The 21,164-nt window shown below is 38.8% G+C and overlaps 2 protein-coding genes across 2 annotated transcripts in view; both read left to right on the top strand.

Annotated features, from left to right (window-relative positions):
• Positions 1 to 19,439, top strand: part of SAMD8 (sterile alpha motif domain containing 8) — a 31,431-nt gene extending 11,992 nt beyond the window's left edge. Inside the window, exons 2-5 of the mRNA XM_006887503.1 lie at positions 10,978 to 11,073; positions 15,390 to 15,507; positions 18,806 to 18,956; positions 19,135 to 19,439. Coding sequence (XP_006887565.1) covers positions 10,978 to 11,073; positions 15,390 to 15,507; positions 18,806 to 18,956; positions 19,135 to 19,439 — 670 coding nt within the window. The remainder of the gene's footprint in view (positions 1 to 10,977; positions 11,074 to 15,389; positions 15,508 to 18,805; positions 18,957 to 19,134) is intronic.
• Positions 7,641 to 7,922, top strand: LOC102874028 (metallothionein-4-like). The gene has a single exon (XM_006887556.1). It carries the CDS (start codon positions 7,641 to 7,643, stop codon positions 7,920 to 7,922), a length of 282 nt encoding a protein of 93 aa, XP_006887618.1.
• Positions 19,440 to 21,164: the final 1,725 nt, after the last annotated feature.

Raw genomic sequence — 21,164 nt, 5'->3', positions numbered from 1 at the left:
ATTCCTCTGGTATTCTCTGCTTTCAGCCAAGATCCATCTAACATTAGCTGTAATATCCCTAGTACCACAACTTCTTCTAAATCCAGCCTACAGATGTTTTTGGATCATTTTCAGCAGGATCTTGCTTGCATGTGATATTAATGATATTGTTCAATAATTTTGGCACTCTGCTGGGTCACCTTTCTTTAGAATGGGAACAAATGTGGATCTCTTCCAGTCAGTTGGCCAGCTTGCTGTCCTCCAGATTTCTTGGCACAACTTAGTGAGCACATCCAGGGCAGCATCTGTTTGTTGAAATATGTCAATTGGAATGCCATCAACACTTGGAGTCTTGTATTTTTGGCTAAAAAATTCTTCACCTACCCCTCCCCAACAAAATCTAGGCAGCCACCATCAGGCAGCAGAAAATGAGAGTAACTTTGTTCCTTGCATCTGTGGTGAAAACCTGATCATATGGCACCTCCTGAAATGATTGAACATCACCCAGGTTTTTTTGGTACATAATTAAATGTGGGATTTTTATCATCTTTATTTTACCATTTCAAAAGAAATTATTTTGCTACTGTAATTACTCTTTATATCTACTTCCCCCCCAAATAATAATTTTTATTTGTCATTATTAAAAGTCTGAACAGACTCTTGAACTGGTGGCTCATAGCCATCAGCTTGAGCTCCAGTAACTCTTCCAGAGCTACTACCTTCACCATGAAGCTCCATGAGTTTCCCAATTCAAGCTTAGGCTGCTTCAGCAGTTTTACTTTTCTAACAAATACATCTCCAAAATACTCAAGAGCAACAATGTCTCTCTGGAGACTAAGGTACGCCTGATACAGGCCATGGTTTTTGCAATCACTTGTTATGCATCAGAGAGTTGGACAATGACTAGGGAGGATAGAAGGAGAATTGACGCCTTTGAGCTGTGGTGCTGGAGAAGAGTATTGAATGTGCTGTGGACTGCCAAGAAAACAAACAGATTCATCCTGGAGAGGATTAAACCAGGCTGCTCCTTGGAGGCAAGGATTCTGGGGCTTCGTCTGACATACTTTGGACATGTTGTAAGGAGAAACAGGTCTTTAGAGAGGGACACCATGCTGGGTAGATTGGAGGGATAGCACAGGAGGGGAAGACCCTCTATGAGGTGGATTGATTCAGTGACTGGGGCACTCGGGATGGGTGTGTCAGAGGCAATGAGATTGGCACAGGATAGAGCACGGTTTAGGGGCTGTTGTACATAGGGTCGCTATGAGTCGCAAACGACTCGACGGCACATAACAACAAACAAATCATGGGGAGGATAAATAGACTGGCAAGCCTTTTCTATGTCTTTCCCAATACAGTCTGGAATCAATTTATTGACCACCTCTTTAAAGTCATTTGTCTCATTAAAAAAAAAAAAGTAATTTGTCTCTCGGGTCATGATTTCCATAATTTTCTTCCGGATTTGGCAGACCTGTTGGTGCTGAGCATAAGATGTCTTCCAAATCTCATTGTTGCTTTTTTTTTTAAACCAACATAAAACAGATGGAGTAAATAACCGTCAGTAGTCTCGACATCAACATGAGTTTCAGTCATGGATTGCCATTTTTTGTCCATGGAGCACATTTTGTCACGAGTAAGATCCATGCCATGGAAGTTGCTGAGGCAGTTTTTGCCTTCAGCATCCTCAGTAATTGGCTTGAATTTTCTGAATGCAGCCTCATCATTTTGCAAATCAGCAAGGCTCACTTCAAAAACACGACCCTTGAGTCTTAACAGATGCAATTTTGGTTCCTTGAGTCCTTGTGACTAATGTCTTCCCAGTATTTCTTATATTGAACATAGCAGGTGCCTTTATATCATACCATTCTTTCTTAGAAAATGGATCAACCACTTTCTTCTTGGCTCCTTTTTTGCAACCTTTTATAAGGCACTTGTTCTTTCCAACCGCCATGGTGATGCCCAGAAGATAAAAAAGCTACATCTACTATTGATACATCCTGCTCTGTTCGATATTTCCCATAGACCCCTTTGATAATGCAATTTTAGGCTTGGATTCCTTCAGCTTTTTTAGCTTGAGAAATGAAAAGTATATTCTTACCTTTTGGTTTTCTAATGCTAGATCTCTGCACATTTTATTACAATTTTTTACTTGTTCTCTCAAGCCCCCCTTTGAGATCTTCTGTTCAGCTCTTCATATTTTAACTGCTTTATCAGGAGCAAGTTTCGAAGTCTTTTTGGCATCCATTTTGATATTTTCTTTCTTTCCTGTCTTTTAAATAACCTTTTCCTTTTTAAATTATTATTCGAGCAAAAGTTTATAAAGATCATTGGTTTTCCAGTTGACTTTCTGCCTGCTTCATATTTTATATTAGCCCTCAATTTATCTGGACTTTGGTTATAAGTATTCATTATATCAAGTCTGTTTTTGAAGTCATCTCTAAATTCAGGTGGGGTGTACTCAGTGCTGTGCCTTGGCTCTTGACAACTTGTTTCAATTTACTTTGGCTTCCATTTGATCTTGCATTTAAGTTGTTCACAGTTGGCCTCTTGCCTCTCCTCCTGACTGATGATACTGAGATTCTGGTATCTCCACAGATGTGATCAGTTTGATCCCTGTGTATTCTGTCTGGTGGGAGTCACATGTATAGTAACCATTTATATGGTTTTTTAAATATACTTCTTAAAAAGAAATAGACTTCTACTAAGTAGATCTTGCATATTTCTTTCATCAGTCTCTTAGAGCCATTTGTACTGTTAAAGCCATATTTTCCAGCTATTAATCTTCCTTTAGGGAAATCTCTGACCTCATGGTAAGAAGCTGCACTGCAATACCAAAGGCATGTGGTTCAAATCCACTAGCTACTTTGTAGTAGAAGAATGGACAGTCTCCTCTCATGTGATGTAGTGCTCCTGAAAACCTGCTGGAGGGTCAGCTGTAAGTCAGTTCTGACTTAACAGCAGACAACAAAAACAATCATCTTTATTTAAGGGATCTCTGGGACTCAGGTGTATAAGAAGTTGTGATACCAACCTGAAGTCAGGCAGTTCAGATCCACTAGCTGTTCTGCAACAGAAAGATGGGCAAGCTCTTCTCGTTGATTTTTATCTCTCAAAACCCAAGAGAAGGTCAGCTATGAGTGAATTCTGATTATGGCATACAATAAGTTTTTGTTGTTGTTGTTGTTACGTGCTGTCGAGTCGGTTGTGACTCATAGCGACCCTATGTACAACAGCCCTAAACTCTGCTCTGTCTTGTGCCAGTCGCACTGTCTCCGATACACCCATCCCAATTATCCCAGTCACTGAATCAATCCACCTTATAGAGGGCCTTCCCCTCCTGCATTGTCCCTCCACCCTCCCAAGCATGATGTCCCTCTCCAAGGACTGGTCCCTCCTTACAACATGTCCAAACTGTGTTAGACGAAGCCTCAGAATCCTTGCCTCCAAGGAGCCACCCAATTTAACCCTCTTCAGGATGAATCTGTTTCCCTAGCAGTCCATGGTACTCTCAATACTCTTCTCCAGCACCACAGCTCAAAGGCATCAATTCTCCTTCTATCCTCCCTAGTCATTGTCCAACTCTCTGACGCATAACAAGTGATTGCAAAGACCATGGCCTGTATCAAACACACCTTAGTCTCTAGAGAGACACGATTGTTCTTCAGAACTTTGGAAAGGTCCCTAACAGCAGACTTTCCCATGGCAATACGTCTTTGAATTTCCTGGCTACTGGTGCCGAGAGTGTTGACTGTGGAGCCAAGCAAACTAAAGCTATGAACAATCTCAATCTCTTCCTGATGCTGCCAATTGGTCCAGTGGTGAGAATCCTTGTCTTCTTGACATTGAGCCTCAGTCCATCCGTATTGAAGGCTGCACTCCTTGACCCTCTGCAGCAAGCACTTGAGGTCCTCCTCAGTTTCAGTAAGCAGGGTTGTGTCATCTGCATAACGAAGATTGTTGATATCTTCCACCAGTCCTGACCCCACATTTCTCATAGAGCCCAGCCTCCTGGATAATCTGTTCTGCATACAGGTTGAAAAGGTATGGAGACAGGACACACCCCTGGCATATGCCCTTCCCAATTTTGAACCATGCAGTGTTTCCTTGCTCTGTTCTGTCAGCTGCCTCTTGGTCCAAGTATGGGTTTCACATTAGCATGATCAAGTGTTCTGGGATTCCCATTCTTCTCAGAATCACACACAGTTTGTTATGATCCACACAGTCAAAAGCCTTTGCATAATCAATGAAACACAGATAGACATTCCTCTGGTATTCCCTGCTTTCAGCTAAGATCCATCTAACATTAGCTACAATATCCTTAGTACCACGACCCCTTCTAAACCCAGCCTGGACTTCTGACAGTTCTCTGCTGTTGTGCTGTTCCAGTCGTTTTTGGATAATCTTGAGTAGAATCTTGCTTGAAATCAATGATATTGTTCTGTAGTTTCCATACTCTGTTGGGTCACCCTTCTTTGGGATGGGAACAAATACAGATCTCTTCCAGTCAGTTAGCCAAGTGGTTGTTCTCCAGATTTCTTGGCACAACTTGGTGAGCATGTCCAGGGCAGCATCTGTTAACTGAAATATGTCAGTTGGTATACCATCTAGTCCTGGGGCCTTATTTTTTATTTCCTTCAAAGCAGCCTGAACTACTTCTTTCATCACCATAGGCTCTTGCTCGTATGTTGTTTCATGAAATTCTTCTATGTCTTTCAATACACCCCAGTTCCTTTCAATACACCCCAACCACTAGTAATTATAAATGCATCTTGATTACACATTTGATCAATTTAAAACTGCAGAAGTTGATAAAAATCTTCATTTTCCTCTTGTTTGGCATTACCTAAATTGATACAGTGCCAGGAGATGAATCCCTCTGGTCAGATGACACTCAAATATGATGACAGAAGATCTGTCTCCTCAAAATTGTTGTTAGGTCCTGTCTAGTTGCCTGTGACTCATAGCCCTGTGAATAACAGATCTGAACTGTGCCCTACTCTCTGCCATCCTCTGTGTCTCTAACACACTTAAGTCCATTTGTTGAGGGTCTTCCTCTCTTTCACTGACTTTCTGCCTTTCCAAGCATGATACCAAGTCAGTCTTAATTACATAGGTAAAATGAAGCTTTTGGGATCTTCATCTCTTGTGATCTTCATTTAATGATATGTTGTAGTTGTTGTTGTTATGTGCCGTCAAGTCGTTTGCGACTCATAGCGACCCTATGTACAACAGCTCTAAACTCTGCTCTGTCCTGTGCCAATCTCATTGCCTCTGACACAGTCATCCCGATTGCCCCAGTTACCGAATCAGTCCATCTCCCAGAGGGCCTTCCCCTCCTGTACTGTCCCTCCACCCTCCCAAGCATGATGTCCCTCTCCAAAGACCGATCTCTCCTTACAGCATGACCAAAGTATGTCAGGCAAAGCCTCAGAATCCTTGCCTCCAAGGAGCAGCCCGGTTTAACCCTCTCCAGCATGAATCTGTTTGTTTTTTTAGCAGTCCATGGTATCCTCAACACTTCTCCAACACCAAAGCTCAAAAACATCAATTCTCCTTCTATCCTCCTTGGTCATTGTCCAGCTCTCTGATGCATAACAAGTGATTTCAAATGGCATGGCTCAAAATGAGAAGGAAACAGCTGCAAATATCCGTTAATAATCAGAATGTATTATATATAAAATAGGAATTTAAAAAAATGGGAGAATATAAAAAATAAAATTCATAAAGATTAACATTCTAGACATTAGTGAGCTGAAGTGGTCTGATATTAGCCATTTTCGTTTGGATAGTCTTCTGAACTGTGCTGGGAATGACCAAAAAAAAAAAAATAAGGCGGAGTAATGTCACATTCTGCATGTACATTGAAAAGGTGTGGAGATAGGATGCATCCCTGACCCACTCCCTCCCTGATTTTGAACCATGCAGTGTTTCCTTGCTCCGTTTTGAGGACTGCTTCCTGGTCTGAGTATAGGTTTTGCATGACCACAATCAAGTATTCTGGGATTCCCATTCTTCTCACAGTCAGTCACAATTTGTTGTGGCATTCCCTGGTACTCTCTGCTTTCTGCCACGATCCAGCTGACATTGGCAATAATGTCTCTAATGACACAACCAATGTAATTTTTGTTCTAGTTCTAGTAATTTTGTTCTGTTCTAGTAATTTTTTTATAATCTTCAGGATTTTGCTTGCGTGTGATATTGGTAATATTGTTTGATAGTTTCCACAGACTGTTGGGTCACCTTTTTTTTGAATAAATATGGATCTCTTCCGGTTGTCCTCTAGATTTCTTGGCACAACCTGGTGAGCACATCCAGGGCAGCATGTGTTTGTTGAAATATGTTGACTGATAATGAATCAATTCCTGGGGCTTTATTTTTGCCAAGTCCTTTACAGCAGTCTGCACTTCATCACCATTGCCTCTTGATTATATGTTTCATGAAATTTTTCTGTGGCAATCAATTCTTCTTGGTACAGTGACTCAACAGAGTCACTCTTTCCATCATCTTTATGAGGAGGATTGTGGTATCAAGATTAGAGGAAGACTTATCAGCAACTTACATTATTCAGATAATACAGCCTTGCTTGTTGAAACAGAAGAGGACCTGATGCACTTTGCTGCAGAAAGTCAAGGACTTCAATATGGATGGAGGCTCAACATCAAGAAGACAAAGATTGTCACCAATGGGCCAGTTGACAGCACCGTGATAGGTGGAGAAGAGATTGAGGTTGTTATCAATTACAGCTCCATAATCAACACTCTTGGCACCAGCAGTCAGGAAATCAAATGACTAATTGCACTGGGGAAAATCTGCTGCTTTCCAGAGTACTGAGAAGCAGTTATGTCAGCATAGAGATGAAGGTGCACCTAATCAAGGCCATGGTCTTCACAGTTAACCTGCTGTGTATTAGAGAGCTGGACAGTGACTCAGGATGACAGAAGAATTGATGCATTTAAGTTGTGGTGCTGGAGAAGAGTCTTGAACGTATCATGGACCGCCAAGAAAACAAATAAGTGTCTTGGAGAGGATGAAACCAAGTTTCTTGGAGGTTAGGATTTAGAAGCTTCATTTCACATACTTTGCGTGTGTGGCCAGGAGGGACCAATCCTTAGAGGAGGACGTAATGTTTGAGAGAGTGGAGGGACAATACAGGAAAGGAAGACTCTAGATGAGATAGATTGAAACAGTAACTGGGGTAATGACTGTAGGTGTGTTGGAGTCAGTGAGACAGGCTGAGGATAGGGCAGGCTTCAGAGCTGTTGTACAAAGGGGTCTTTATGAGTCACAGGTGACTTAACAGCACATAACAAGTGTCACATTTACTGTCCAAAAGAACATTTTTACTTCACCAAAGAAGAAATTCAGATGGCGAACAAACACATGAATAAATGTTCAAATTCCCTAGCTCTAAGAGAGATGCAAATCAAAACAAATATGAGCTATCATCTCACCCCAGTAACAATAGCAAAGGTCAACAGAGCAGCAAACAACAACAAATGCTGGTGAGGTTGTGGAAAAATTGTAACTGTGGGTGGGAGTGGCAAAATGGTGCAACCACTCTGGAAGGCAGTATGGCTTTTTCTCAAAAAGTTGGAAATAAATAGTATTTGAGAGCCTACCTTCCCTGCTGAGACAACTTCGAAACTAGAACTGCATGGACCATGAACCCCAGCGACTGCACCTGCATGTCTGGAGGAATCAACATCTGTGGGGATAACTGTAAATGCACAACTTGTCACTGTAAGGTGTGTCAGAAAAGCTGCTGTGCCTGCTGTCCCCCAGGCTGTGCCAAGTGTGCTCGTGGCTGCATCTGCAAAGGGGCCTCAGACAAGTGCAGTTGTTGCCCCTGGAAGGCAACCATCATGCAAGGGAACGTCGTCTGTATAGTGCATGAGTTGAGAAACTGGAATAATTGTACAATAGATTGTGCTTTTTATATGTAAGGTGTTGGAGCAATGAAAGTTCTACTTGTGATTGTCTGGTGAAAACAAACAAACAAAACCAAGAAATATCATTTGGCCCAGCAGTTGTACTTATTGGGTATATACCCTAAAGAAATCAGAACTGCCACCCAAACAGATACCTGTATACCCATACTTATTACTGTGTTGTTCATAATAGCAAAGAGATGGAAGCAACCCAAGTGCCCGTCAACAAATATATGGATAGAGAAGCTGTGATATATTCACACAAAGGAATACTACATAGCACTGAAAAACAAGGAACTCATGAAATTTGCAAAATGGGTGACCCTGGAAGACATTACGCTGAGTGAAATGTCTCAGTCACAAAAGGACAAATACTGCATAATGCCACTGTTATAAAACAGAACTGACATGGGGGTTGGGAGGAAACTAAGAAAAAAGGATAAATAATAAACACTTCATTTAGGTAGATGAGGGAAAGAACTGTCTAAAAGAAATACGTGATTAGGTGTTAATTTGCTTGATAACAGTCCAGAATAAAAGGTGCATAGCAAAGTGGAATTGGAGGGGAGGCGCAGGAGGAAATTGTACAACAATGAAAGAAGTATTTTAAACAGAAAGGTGAACTGGAGGAAAAAGTGCAACAGTGAATGAATGGAAATCCAAGTGTTCTGTAAACTTTTAAAAAATTTTTAAAAGTTAAAATAATATCAGAAAAAAAACATTTCACAATGTATCCTGACGAAGAGTGCTGTCAGAGATAGGATAATATTCATATACCTACAAAGAAGACCAGTTAGTAAAAATGGTAATAAAATTTTTAACAAAAGCTCTGCTAATTTTTCAAACAAAGATATGTGTATGTGTAATTGTTTTTTAAAATGTTAACTTTTAAAATTTTAAGCAATCATTTAGTAATTTCTTTTATCTGAAATTTCTTTTTTGATTAATTGTTTTATTTACCTTATCCTGGTAAGAAATACTTGAGTTTTTCTGTGATAATTGATAAGAGATGAAGCCTGAATGAAGATGATTACCTTTGTTTGGTTACTTTGAGTAAAGTTTTGAGTAGATTCGAAAATATTTCTTTCAGATGTCATGTTTTCTCTAAAAAATAATTTTTCCTAATTATATCATGCTAATGCAAAACCTATACTTGGACCAAAAGGCAGTAGTCAGAACAGAGCAGGGTAACACTACATGGTTCAAAATTGGGGAGGGTGTATGCCAGGGATGTGTCCTATCTCCATACCTTTTCAACCTGTATGCAGACCAGATTATCCGAGAGGCTGGGCTCTATGAGGAGAAGTGTGGCATCAGGATTGGTAGAAGATCTTATTAACAGTCTGCATTATGCAGATGACACAACCCTACTTGCTGAAACCGAGGAGGACCTCATGCACTTGCTGCAGAGGGTCAAGGACTGCAGCCTTCAGTATGGGCTGAGGCTCAATGTCAAGAAGACAAAGATTTTCACCACTGGACCAATTGGCAGCATCAGGATGGATGGAGACGAGATTGAGATTGTTCACAGCTTTAGTTTGCTTGGCTCTGCGGTCAACACTCTTGGCATAAGCAGCCAGGAAATTAAAAAAAAACTTATTGCAATGGGAAAGTCTGCTGTTAGGGACCTCTCTAAAGTACTGAAGAGCAGCGGTGTGTCTCTGGAGACTAAGGTGCATTTGATACAGGCCATGGTCTTTGCAATCACTTGTTATGCATCAGAGAGTTGGACAGTGACTAGGGAGGATAGAAGGAGAATTGATGCCTTTGAGCTATGGTGCTGGAGAAGAGTATTGAATGTATCATGGACTGCCAAGAAAACAGATTCATCCCGGAGAGGGTTGAGCCAGGCTGCTCCTTGGAGGCAAGGATTCTGGGGCTTCGTTTGACATACTTTGGACATATTGTAAGGAGGGACAGGTCCTTGGAGAGGGACATCATGTTTGGGAGGGTAGAGGGACAGCGCAGGAGGGGAAGACCCTCTGTGAGGTGGATTGATTCAGTGACTGGGGTAATCGGGATGGGTGTGTCAGAAGCAGTGCAATTGGCACAGGATAGAGCAGGGTTTAGGGCTGTTGTACATAGGGTAGCTATGAGTCGCAAGCTATTCAACGTCACATAACAACAAAACGAACATATTGTCATTGTATAAATGTTGTTGTAGAACTATACAAAGAATTAAAATAAAGCAACTAGTAAGCCTACCGGCTACTAAAGACCTATTTGGCCTATTTAAATTTTTTTTTCTTTGTTCTTCTTTCTCTCTTACTATCTCTCATTTCCCTAGAAAAGTAACATGCATTTTAATCTAATGGTGAACCACAGACTTTGTAAATTTAGTGAAGAAAGAAGGACTAATGGACATGGTAGAGGAAAACAGGGATACAATTCAGAGGTCAGAGAGAAAGGAGATTAAATCTGTATTTATGCCTCTAAAACAAACGCAGCTAGAGTGCTCTTTAGAGGAAATGATGGTGAAACTTCACATCTCATGCTTTGGGCATGTTGTCATCTCATCCTTTGGGCATGTTGTCAGGAAGGGCCAGACCTTGGAAAAGACATGATGCTGGGAAAGGTGTAAGGTAAGTGAGAGAGAGGATGATCTTTCAGCACATGGCTTGACACTCTAACTACAGCAGTGGTCTTGAGCATGCTGCAGATCACAAGGCTGGTGCAGGATAGGACTTTAGAGTTCAGAGCTGCTGTGCTCTATGAATCATGGTCTAATTGATGGAACCTAACAACAAAGCAAAACAAAATAAACTTGAAAAAGGTGAATTGAAGTAAAGCCCTGATGGAATTCTGAGATGAGCATATCAACAAGAAGTGAGCCATTTCCCCATTACTGTCACAGGCAATCTCATACCTATCTGCGAATCACAACAAATGGATCCAAAACTGGATGTATACTGTGAAACCTTTTTTCCCTCCAAGTTCTTAAAAGACCTCCTGAAAGGCAAAAGTTTATAAAACAATTTTAAGATTGTTATGGGGTGAGTATTTTCAAAGGAATAAATTCACTTGAATGCATATATTCTTCAGTTCGAAACTTTTTCTTTCTCTGTTCCAGTGTTCCCAGGATCCCATGGGCCTTTGCTATGACAGAAGTATGTGGCATGATTCTGTGCTATATTTGGCTTCTGGTACTACTCCTCCACAAGCACAGGTACATCCCTTACTCCATATAAGTTATCAAGCCGTATCTTTTTCTCTGTAGTTTCAAAACCGTAATTTTCTTCTCTGACCACTGTAACATTGTACTTACTGACAAAAGAAAATGTTTAGGATTTCTGAGATAATACCTATATTTTTGGCAATATTCTGAATGTATTTTGCAGGAGCAGATAAGAAATGAGGTTGATCAGCATTGAATATAGTAGTCTTGATAATATAGCCTTATCTTAAAACAAGCAAGAAATGTCATTGTAGTGCAGAAAACCCAAAGATCGTCTTTGGTCAGCTATGTGGGTGGAAGGTATTCTTTGCTTGGAGGGGCCCATTCAAGAGTAGATTATTTTGCATAATATCTTGCATATTTACTCAGTATAGTTTACTTCAAGTGATAAAGAAGTCACCAATTAGGGTGAATTTTTCTGTTTTTTCATTAGAAACAGAAAAAGCAGCTTTTCTTAAAAGAAAATTTTAAGTTAATATGAAAATGTTAAAGGAGGCTTCTTCTCTACTTTAGTGGGAAGAATGAGGCAATAATAAAGCATAGTGAGGGGAAAACCTAGTAACTGTAAAGTCAGTGGATATTGTAACTGTTGTCTTTATTATCCATTGCGTTTAGATCAGTGCAGAGGAATAATGGCCCATTCTTGAGTTTTCTCCAGGGAGTGCTTGAGATAAAACCACAGTGATGGTTTGGTTCCTAAATAGCAGTTGTTTCAGTGCTTGGAAGGTGAAAATTAAGGTTGATGATTACTATTCTTGTCTCACTTTTAGGCCATGTTGAAACCGCATCCTCTTTTATTTCAGAGCAATATTTTTAAACACTAGATTGCTTGAAAGCTATAGGTGGTTTAAAAAAAATATATATCACTGCTACTTTCTGATGTAACCTTGCCTCACAAGACTCCATGAATCTGAGTTTATTCACTCTTAACAACAGGAAAGAGTTCATTTTTAAAGAAAATTTGGTGTTTACTACAACATAGCAGTAGCCAGTTAAATGTAGGTGCTGAAGTTTAATGTTTCTTAAATTGTGGTCTATAGCTAGAACAAAATGATACCCCAGCTGCAGTAAATCATCTCAAATAAATTGATAGAAAAATGAAGAACAAAATTAAAATCTCTTTAAAAAGGCCGGCCTTACCGGACCAGTTGAGAATGAAAGACTCTCTTAAGACTGTTGCCCTAAGAACTGGAAAGTGAAGCCCCTCCTAGAGGTCACCTTACAACCAAATTATTGACGGGTTTATTTTTAGAAAACCAACAATCACACAGTGAGTAGTGATTGTCCCCGTAAGCAGTCAACTATATTAAACCAGTCAGTCACCATTTACCCAGATGCAAAGATGAGATGGCAAAGAAGATAAGGTAAAATAGATCAGTGGGAAAAAAACAGTGAAGAGCGTGAGAATACTGACACATTATGAAAATTGTAACCAACATCATGAAACAATTTGTAGAAAAATTAAGTGGGAACTAACTCACCTAAAACATACAGGGGCAAAAGGTTTTTAAAAAATACAGTGCACTTGGGGGGCCTATCTTTTCACTGTCACCTGGAAGCTCTCACTGATCAAATGTCCCCCTTCTCCAGTCTCGCAGTAAATGTCAACAAGCTAAAAAAAGAATTACGGTACACAGGGAAGGGGTCGGTAGGGAGAAAAGTGCAACAGTGAATGACTGCAAACCCTAAGTCTCTCTAAACTTCCATTAAAATTAATTAAAAAAAAAAAGATATGGTGTATATCCCACCTAAGGAGCCTTCGTCAGTACTAGTTAAATGCTTACCTACTAACCAGAAGGTCAGCAGTTCGACCTTCCCCATGGTTGTACCTTCAATAGCAGTCTGCTTCCACAAAGATTTACAGCCTTGACAGCACTACAAGGCAGTTCTACCTGGTCTTATAGGGTTGCTATGAGAAGTCAAACACCACAGTTAAGATTTTTATTTTGTTTGTGTACCACTTAGGACTCCTGATAATGCAGTGGTTAAAACTCTCAGCTGCTGCCTGAAACATTGGTGGTTTACATTCACTCAGAAGCTCCATGGAAGAAAGTGGCAACTGGCTTCCATAAGATTTAGTCGTGGAAATCCCATGAGGATTCTACTCTGTAGGATCCTGTATTAAAGGTTGCTATGAATTAGAATCAAAAGGTTAACAGCAGCTTGGTTTCATTTCTGTACAGCTTTGTTAGAATCACTTTGGGACTTTGCTAAAATTCCTGGCTCCATCTTAAGTATGCTCATTGATATTTGAGATATGTCTAGCCTTTTGAGACAAGAAAGAATGAATATTTTTAAAAGCCTAGTGTGTTATTGCACCGATTAATATAATAACAGACACTGGTTTTATTTTCTTGCTGGACTTTCATATATAGAACATTTCTATCAAAGTAGAACACATACCCACAAGCACACAAACATATATACACATAGAGGCACATCAGAAGTATCAATACAATGAATTATTCAACACAAACACACTGATGGAGCTACCATTCACATCCAGAAATAGAATTTAATCTTTAAACAACTATCAGTGAAGACGACTCAACGGGTATTCCACCTTTTTATTCAGCCTCTGTATCCAGCTTTGATACTGTGTGTTCAGGCAAAGATACTAGATTTGGAAACAAGATCCAGTCAAAGGAATTCAGGACTAAAATCAAAGTGTCCAGAAAGTACCAAAACCTTAAACTTCTACAAAAATAAATTATTCTCCAGGGTCGGGTTTAAACTGAAAAAAAAAAAAAAACAAAAAACCTAATGTGTTGCTCCTATATCAAGAATCTTTCCTGTTTTATGAATGTATGATGAGAAATTCAACTTTAATAGTTTTGGATTTTCTTATCACAAAAAAAAGTGAATGAAAGACCTCAACCACCAGAACAATTTATCAACCAGTTAGAATCTATTTATCTTCATTTGAATGTCTTCTAGAATATGTAAAAAAGGAATTAATAAATTGTATCTTCCAAAAAGAAGAATCTTACCTATTTTAGAGATATAAGATGCTTAAATAGTAGCATCACAGTGTAGTTCATTATTAGCCTGATTAAGGTGTTCAAAAAAAATTTTTTTAATCTGTTGTTGTTGTTATTGTTGTTGTTGTTGTTATGTGCCGTCGAGTCGCCTGCGACTCATAGCGACCCTGTGTACAACAGCCCTAAACTCCGCTCTGTCCTGTGCCAGTCGCACTGTCTCTGACACTCCCATCCCAATTATCCCAGTCACTGAATCAATCCACCTCATAGAGGGCCTTCCTCTCCTGCGCTGTCCCTCCACCCTCCCAAGCATGATGTCCCTCTCCAAGGACCGGTCTCTCCTCACAGCATGTCCAAAATATGTTGGATGGAGCCTCAGAATCCTTGCCTCCAAGGAGCCACCCAGTTTAACCCTTTCCAGGACAAATCTGTTTTCCTAGCAGTCCATGGTATTCTCAATACTCTTCTCCAGCACCACAGCTCAAAGGCAATTCTCCTTCTATCCTCCTTGGTCATTGTCCAACTCTCTGATGCATAACATGTGATTGGGAAGACCATGGCCTGTATCAGATGCACCTTAGTCTCCAGAGAGACACCATTGCTCTTCAGTACTTTGGAGAGGTCCCTAACAGCAGACTTTCCCATGGCAATGCGCCTTTTAATTTCCTGGCTGCTGTTGCCAAGACTGTTAACTATGGAGCCAAGCGAACTAAAGCTCTTATAAAAGTTATTTTATACCTTAAGTGAAGAAGTTGGCATTTGTATCAGATAGCTTTTAGTAATTAGTTTACAGTGCTGTAATTAATGGAGGGAGGATAGCCTTAGAATCACAAGTGTTTAGCTTTATCCCTCCGAAATGAGTCAAATATAAGTAATTTATGAGGATCAGATGAACACTAAGCTGAGAGCCAGACTAGGTACTACTCTTAGTTCAGCCGTAATTCGTTAACTTTCTCTTAACTATATTTTTTATCAGTGCTCTTTGAATCTAAGTCTGCACTGTTCAACATGGCAGGTTCAGGCAACATGTGACTGCGTAAATTCATTGAAAGGGAATAAAATGTAAGATTGATTTGCTTGGTCCTACTGACCATATTTCATATACTCATAAACCATGTATAACTAGTAGATACTACGTTAGATGGTGCAGATACAGAAACTTTTTTGTGATTGCACAAAGTCCCAAAGGTAGTGATGCTTTGGATATCCAATATTCTGCCCTCCTCCAGAGTCATCTGCTGGTTCTACCTTTAAGAAAACACTTGCTATTTGGAGGGGTTTTGGTTTTTCTTCTGATTTTTGCCCCTTTGGTTGCTCTGTTCACAGGTCAATACTTCTGCGAAGGCTCTGTAGTCTGATGGGCACTGTGTTCTTGCTTCGCTGCTTTACCATGTTTGTGACCTCCCTCTCCGTGCCAGGGCAGCACCTGCAGTGTACTGGGAAGGTAGCCTGCTACCTTTTTATCTTTCTACTTATTCTTGTTGGTTTGGTGAAACCATATATGGAATAGGATTAAGATTTTGTTTTTAATACTAAAATGTGCTTTTCCATGTATGCAATATTAATAATAAGCCTCTACAGATAATTTCATCACAATCTTGGGCCAGACTCTACCTCCTATAGTACCTCCCCATTGTTATCAGTTTTACTCTGTTTTTGTTGTTGTGTACCGTAGTCAGAAACAACCTACAGCTGACACTCCAGTGGGTTTTCAGAGGCAGTTAATTGCCCAGGAGATTGCTCATCTTTCTTCCAAGGAGCAGCTAATGGCCTGGAACAGCATGCCTTTGGAATTCCAGTGCAGCTTCTTGCTACTAGGCCACCAGAGCTCAGTTTTACCCTGTAGGCCACCAAAATTTTAAAAAGTTTTAATTATTATTTTCCCTTTTCTTTGCCTCTTTGTCTTTAGCATCACATATAACATGACTCTTGGTCCCTTTATGATCCTTAACAGTCTGGTTTTTTTTTTGGTTGCTTATTTTTAATGTTGCAGTTGACCCTCTCCCGTTTAAAAATACATTACCAGTATCGCAAACATTATTTTTTACTGGGATGGGCACACTGATGCTTGGTTGTTTTTGTGTATGTGTTTTTTCTTATTTTATACTTTGTAGTGTTGTTCTGATACACTGTAGACTTATCTTTTCTGAGTAAACCAAAGACATATTTTTGTAATTTTTTAAGTTGTTTGTAAAGTGTAAAATAAAATTAAGTGTTCTTGTAATGCAATAAAAATAGCTGAGATGTTTACAAAGGAAGATAAAGCAAAAGGAAATCAAGAATCACAGGTAAACCCCTGGTGTTACAGAAGGACTAAACTTTCTCGAGGTTTTAGGAGTGCTTCAACCAACCAGTAAAGAGAGAAGCAAGAGTTAATATGACACTTAGGAAATATAAAGTAAAAATTGGTTTGTTTGGGTTCCCCTTAACCCAGAAATGGAAAATATTTGGTGATGTGTCTGTGGGAAGTTTGGCTGCTGACCCAAGGGCCACGCTCTTTGGCATTCAAATCCACTAGTGGCCCCTCTGGAGAAAGTTTTGTCTGAGGAGATTTACAGCCTCAGAAACCATTGGCTATGTCCTAACTCATAACAATGAGAGGGAGATAAGGTTACATAATGACACCAGTAGAGCCGCAGGCAACTTTCACCAAAGCACACATTTTAAATAAAGCACATTTTGGGGGAAAATGATTATCTAGAAGTATAGCAATGAATAAGTAAAGCATGTGGCTCTTCCTTTTTCCACCCCATCCTGTAAGTAATACTGTTAACAGTTTCAGGTATAGCCACATAAACGATTTGGTGTTTGGTTTTGGTGATTTTTCTTTTTCTAAGCTTTTTTTTTTCCCTTTTCTTTTTTTTTTTAAATAGTTTTAATAAACATTTACAGAGATTTTGGATTTCCATTCATTCATTGCTGCACTTCTCTCCCCATTTTTAAGCTACTTTTAAGTGTGCTTACACATAGTTTATGTAGATGATTTTTAAACAGAAGATAGAGTTATAGAAAAGTGTGGGTTTTAATACCAGTGACATATACTTGTCAGTTGCCGTAATACCTTGCCAACACTACTTACCAATCTTTTGAATCACTGCTGTTCTGAACAGTGAAAAATTATACCTAATCACTTTATGATCTTGTTATAGTTTATTTTTTAATATGCTTCTATAGTATGAAGTTGATAGATGATGGCTTCCCCAAAATAATATTAATTGATGGAAAAGATTTAATTGAAGAAAAATGTAGACTTATTAGACTAAAAGAAGGATTTCCTATAACTGGGGGATTGAATTATGGGACAGCCACTAAAGAGAAGGATAGATGTATGTAGGGCTATGACATGTGCTACAAAAATAGATAACCATCTCTACGAATGAAAAGACCTTTTTCTGTCTCTCATACCTTTTTTATTACTAGCTATATTTGGACATTTATATTTGGAAATGCCCTAAATACTCTTAGTGCTTTGAATCATAATATAACCTACTTACTGACCTGTATTATGTGGAGTAATAGTTAAAAATAGAAATTTAAAGTGCTAGTAATTAGCAATCAAATCCCTTACAATGAATTCCACAAGGCATTTTCATCATAATAAATTAATTGCCTGGATTGTATTCCCAGATGTCAAGGTGTTGGGGACAAAGCCAGGAAGGAACATGTCTATTTGTGACATTTAGCAGTAGACTTACCTTTAGGAGAGAAACAAAGCACATTTCTATACCTTAGACCCTTAAAACATGTTTTTAATTCTGCTGTGTAGTGTTTCTGTGTGGCTATTTTCTAAACAATACTTGGAACATTTACAGTGGGAAGGATAGGAAAGCTTGACTAACTGAGCAAAAGGTGCTTTCTGTGGCAAGTACTCTTTCTCATCCTTGGCTGAGACATGTTCCTGGTGGTCTTTTTTTCTTTACTGCTTGAGGGGGGTTTTGGTAGTTTTTGTTGTTGTTTTGTTTGGGATTTGGATCGGGTTTGGGTTTTTTAGTATTTCTAGCTCTATTCTCATTAAAAATCAAAGAAGAGTGCATTTCTCATCAGCTTCTCTTTCCTTTTTCCAGTATTACGTTGCTCTCCCTTGCCTGCCCTCTACAGGGGCATAAAAGGAAAATTGTACAGAGTATAATCAACAGCTTAGGTTTCTAATGAGACATCATTTTTTTTTAAGTTTTATTTTATTTTTTGTGCATGTACCATCAAATCAGATCTGACTGGTACAGCAGGAGATCGCCCCTCCTTCTCCAGCAGAGCATCTGGTGGAGAGACGTTTCTTTTGGTCATTTCTGGTCATGTTACATGAGTTCATTGCTACCTTAAATAAAATAAGATTATTAAGATTCTGTTATCAGAGAAGAGAGTGGATATTGATTAGTAGCCTTTTGCCCTCAACCTTTTTCTTACTGGCAAGAACAGCCAAGCAGCTACTACTGTCATATAGAATCCTAAGACCTGGAAAAGAAAAAGTGGTAATAATAATAAATTAAAACTTGGGAAGGTTTTCATTTATAAAGAGACTCTTAGTAGATGAGTTTGCATGCCAGTGTTTTCCTTCAATTACCAAAACATAGCCAAGGATAAGCAATTTTCACAATTCACGTTTTAGTTTTCTCTGGAATTAGAATGGAAATTTGGTTCTTTTCTTAGAATCTTTGAGGTTGTTTATCTTTTTAATTTCAGTGGGAGTGGGTGCCTCTACCTCCCTAAGCATCTGCAACACTAATTCATAGCTTTCTTTATAGGTGTACGGCAGTGTGTGGGAGAAATTACACCGAGCCTTTGCCATTTGGAGTGGCTTTGGTATGACCCTGACTGGCGTACACACATGTGGAGACTACATGTTCAGTGGCCACACAGTTGTCCTAACTATGCTGAATTTCTTTGTCACTGAATGTAAGTATCACTTTAGTTGCTACAAAGTATATTTGACGGCAGGCTGCAAAGAGCCTGTGGGAGCGATGTCAAATCCTGCCAGGGAATGGGTGAGACAGGTTGACATAAGAAACGTGACTGAGAGGCATTAGAAGGAATGTGGTTTAAAAATGATCTTTCTGTTCTGTCTTTTTCCCAGATACACCAAGAAGCTGGAATTTCTTGCACACTTTATCCTGGGTTCTCAACCTCTTTGGAATCTTCTTCATTTTGGCTGCCCATGAACATTATTCCATTGATGTGTTTATTGCCTTTTATATAACAACAAGACTCTTTTTGTACTACCACACTCTGGCCAATACCAGAGCTTATCAGCAGAGTAGGAGAGCAAGGATTTGGTTCCCCATGTTTTCTTTTTTTGAATGCAATGTTAATGGTACAGTACCTAATGAATATTGTTGGCCATTTTCAAAACCAGCGATAATGAAAAGGCTAATTGGATGAGAACAGTATCCTTGTGATAAGTTCATGATTAAACATACAGTAATTGTTGAAAATTAATAACTTTGCTTTCTCCCCCTAGGATGGTCCTGGAAGCCTTGCTTTTTGGCTTAATGTTGACAAAGTAAATTGCCCTGTTCAAAGCAAGGCTGTCATTGTAAAAAAGCAAAAATGAACAATCAGGAGTCCTTACATTGTTGGGGGGGGGGAGTCTTTACATGTCCTCTGCTTCTCCTGTTTGGGCACAGTTAATACTTTGATTGAAGGCAAGCTGTTTTTCTACACCTGTTGAGTATTTGCTTAATAAACTTAAATTAAGCAAATGAACTTCAGCATTTTGCAAGTTGAAAGATTTTTATTGACTCCTGGTAGGACTCTTGTAAAGGGACAGTTTTTTAAATTCCTTGTTGTCTTCAGCGGGAAGTCCCTATTAAATGAGCAATACTTGTTTTTGGAATTCTTTTCCATGTCTGTTTAGAAAATGTAGCTCTGGAAAGTGATCTCCTTTATTGACAGATAATTTTGCCTTCTGGATCATCATCTTTAATAAAAACACCAGGATTGCCTGAAACAAGAAGAGAATAAAATGGCAGTACATAAAGATGGCAAAGTGCTAATGAGGTCACACTACATTATTGCAAATGTAGTGCTAACATTTTTCACCATAGATACAGGTCTTTTGTTCTAATGGTTCCATATGACTATGAGTAAGTATTAATGAGGGGAAAATTGCTGCATCCATAAAAATAAAATTGACTTAGTCTTAGTGCTGTAGGTGCCTGGAATAACTTTGTGCTATCGTTGTTAGATAAATAAATGACAATTGAATTTTATGCTTTTTTAATGATGTTATTTAATGAACAAAATAGTGTTTTATCAATTATTAGATAAAGTTCTATGTCCTTATATAGGGAGATGTGCATGCAAAGAACTTTTCTCCTAAAATGAAATTTGTAACAGGTTTCAGACATAACTTTTTGATTTTCTAAATTTTCATTCTTGACCACCAGAAGTAAACAGTTACAGACATTTAGATATTAAAATGGTTTTGTTGTTTCCAATTTTTAAATACAATTTGTACATGTATTATTCTGTTTTATCTTATTTTAGTGACCAGGAAGTGATGTATAACTTAGCTGCTATCTACAACACTAGAAATTTAGTACTTTAGATCAGTTCACCTCTGCGATAACATTTGTCATGATTTCATATCACAATTATGATAGTTGAGAAGTTATAAAGGAGTTTGAATCCCAGCTTATGAGCTTATTAGCCACTTGAAATAGTAATGGTATAGTCCTTACATTCCATCTTTAAAAAAGTAGAAAAGGTGCTGGTCCATTGAGGTCTTATGCTAGATCTCTCAGCAAAACCTAGCTCCTTTATTACCTAGGTGAAATATTTTCTTTTTGCACTTTAATTCATACTTCCACCCCTACATAAGCTATAGAGGAGTCTTAATGAATTTGGCAGTATTATGCAGACAGGTTTCAGCCAGTGCTGAATGGTCCCAATTTGGGTCTACTCTGAATATGTTTTATTTCTAACTTTAGTAATGAAACATAGACAATTAAAATTTTGTTATGCTTTTAAATCTCACACTTCAGAATCTTACAATATCTTGTTTATTTTATTACATTTACGACAAAAATGCCAGCATTTCATCTAATGAAATTATATAATCATGAAGGGCTTTTCCTATGCCAGTTAAATGGATTTGATCCTTGA

This window comes from Elephantulus edwardii, unplaced genomic scaffold (genome assembly GCF_000299155.1).
Source record: "Elephantulus edwardii isolate Elephantulus edwardi_28Jun2011 unplaced genomic scaffold, EleEdw1.0 scaffold00058, whole genome shotgun sequence".
NCBI lineage: Eukaryota > Metazoa > Chordata > Mammalia > Macroscelidea > Macroscelididae > Elephantulus > Elephantulus edwardii.
The sequence above is the reverse complement of the archived record's forward strand: the minus strand, read 5'-3'. Positions and strand labels throughout refer to the sequence as shown.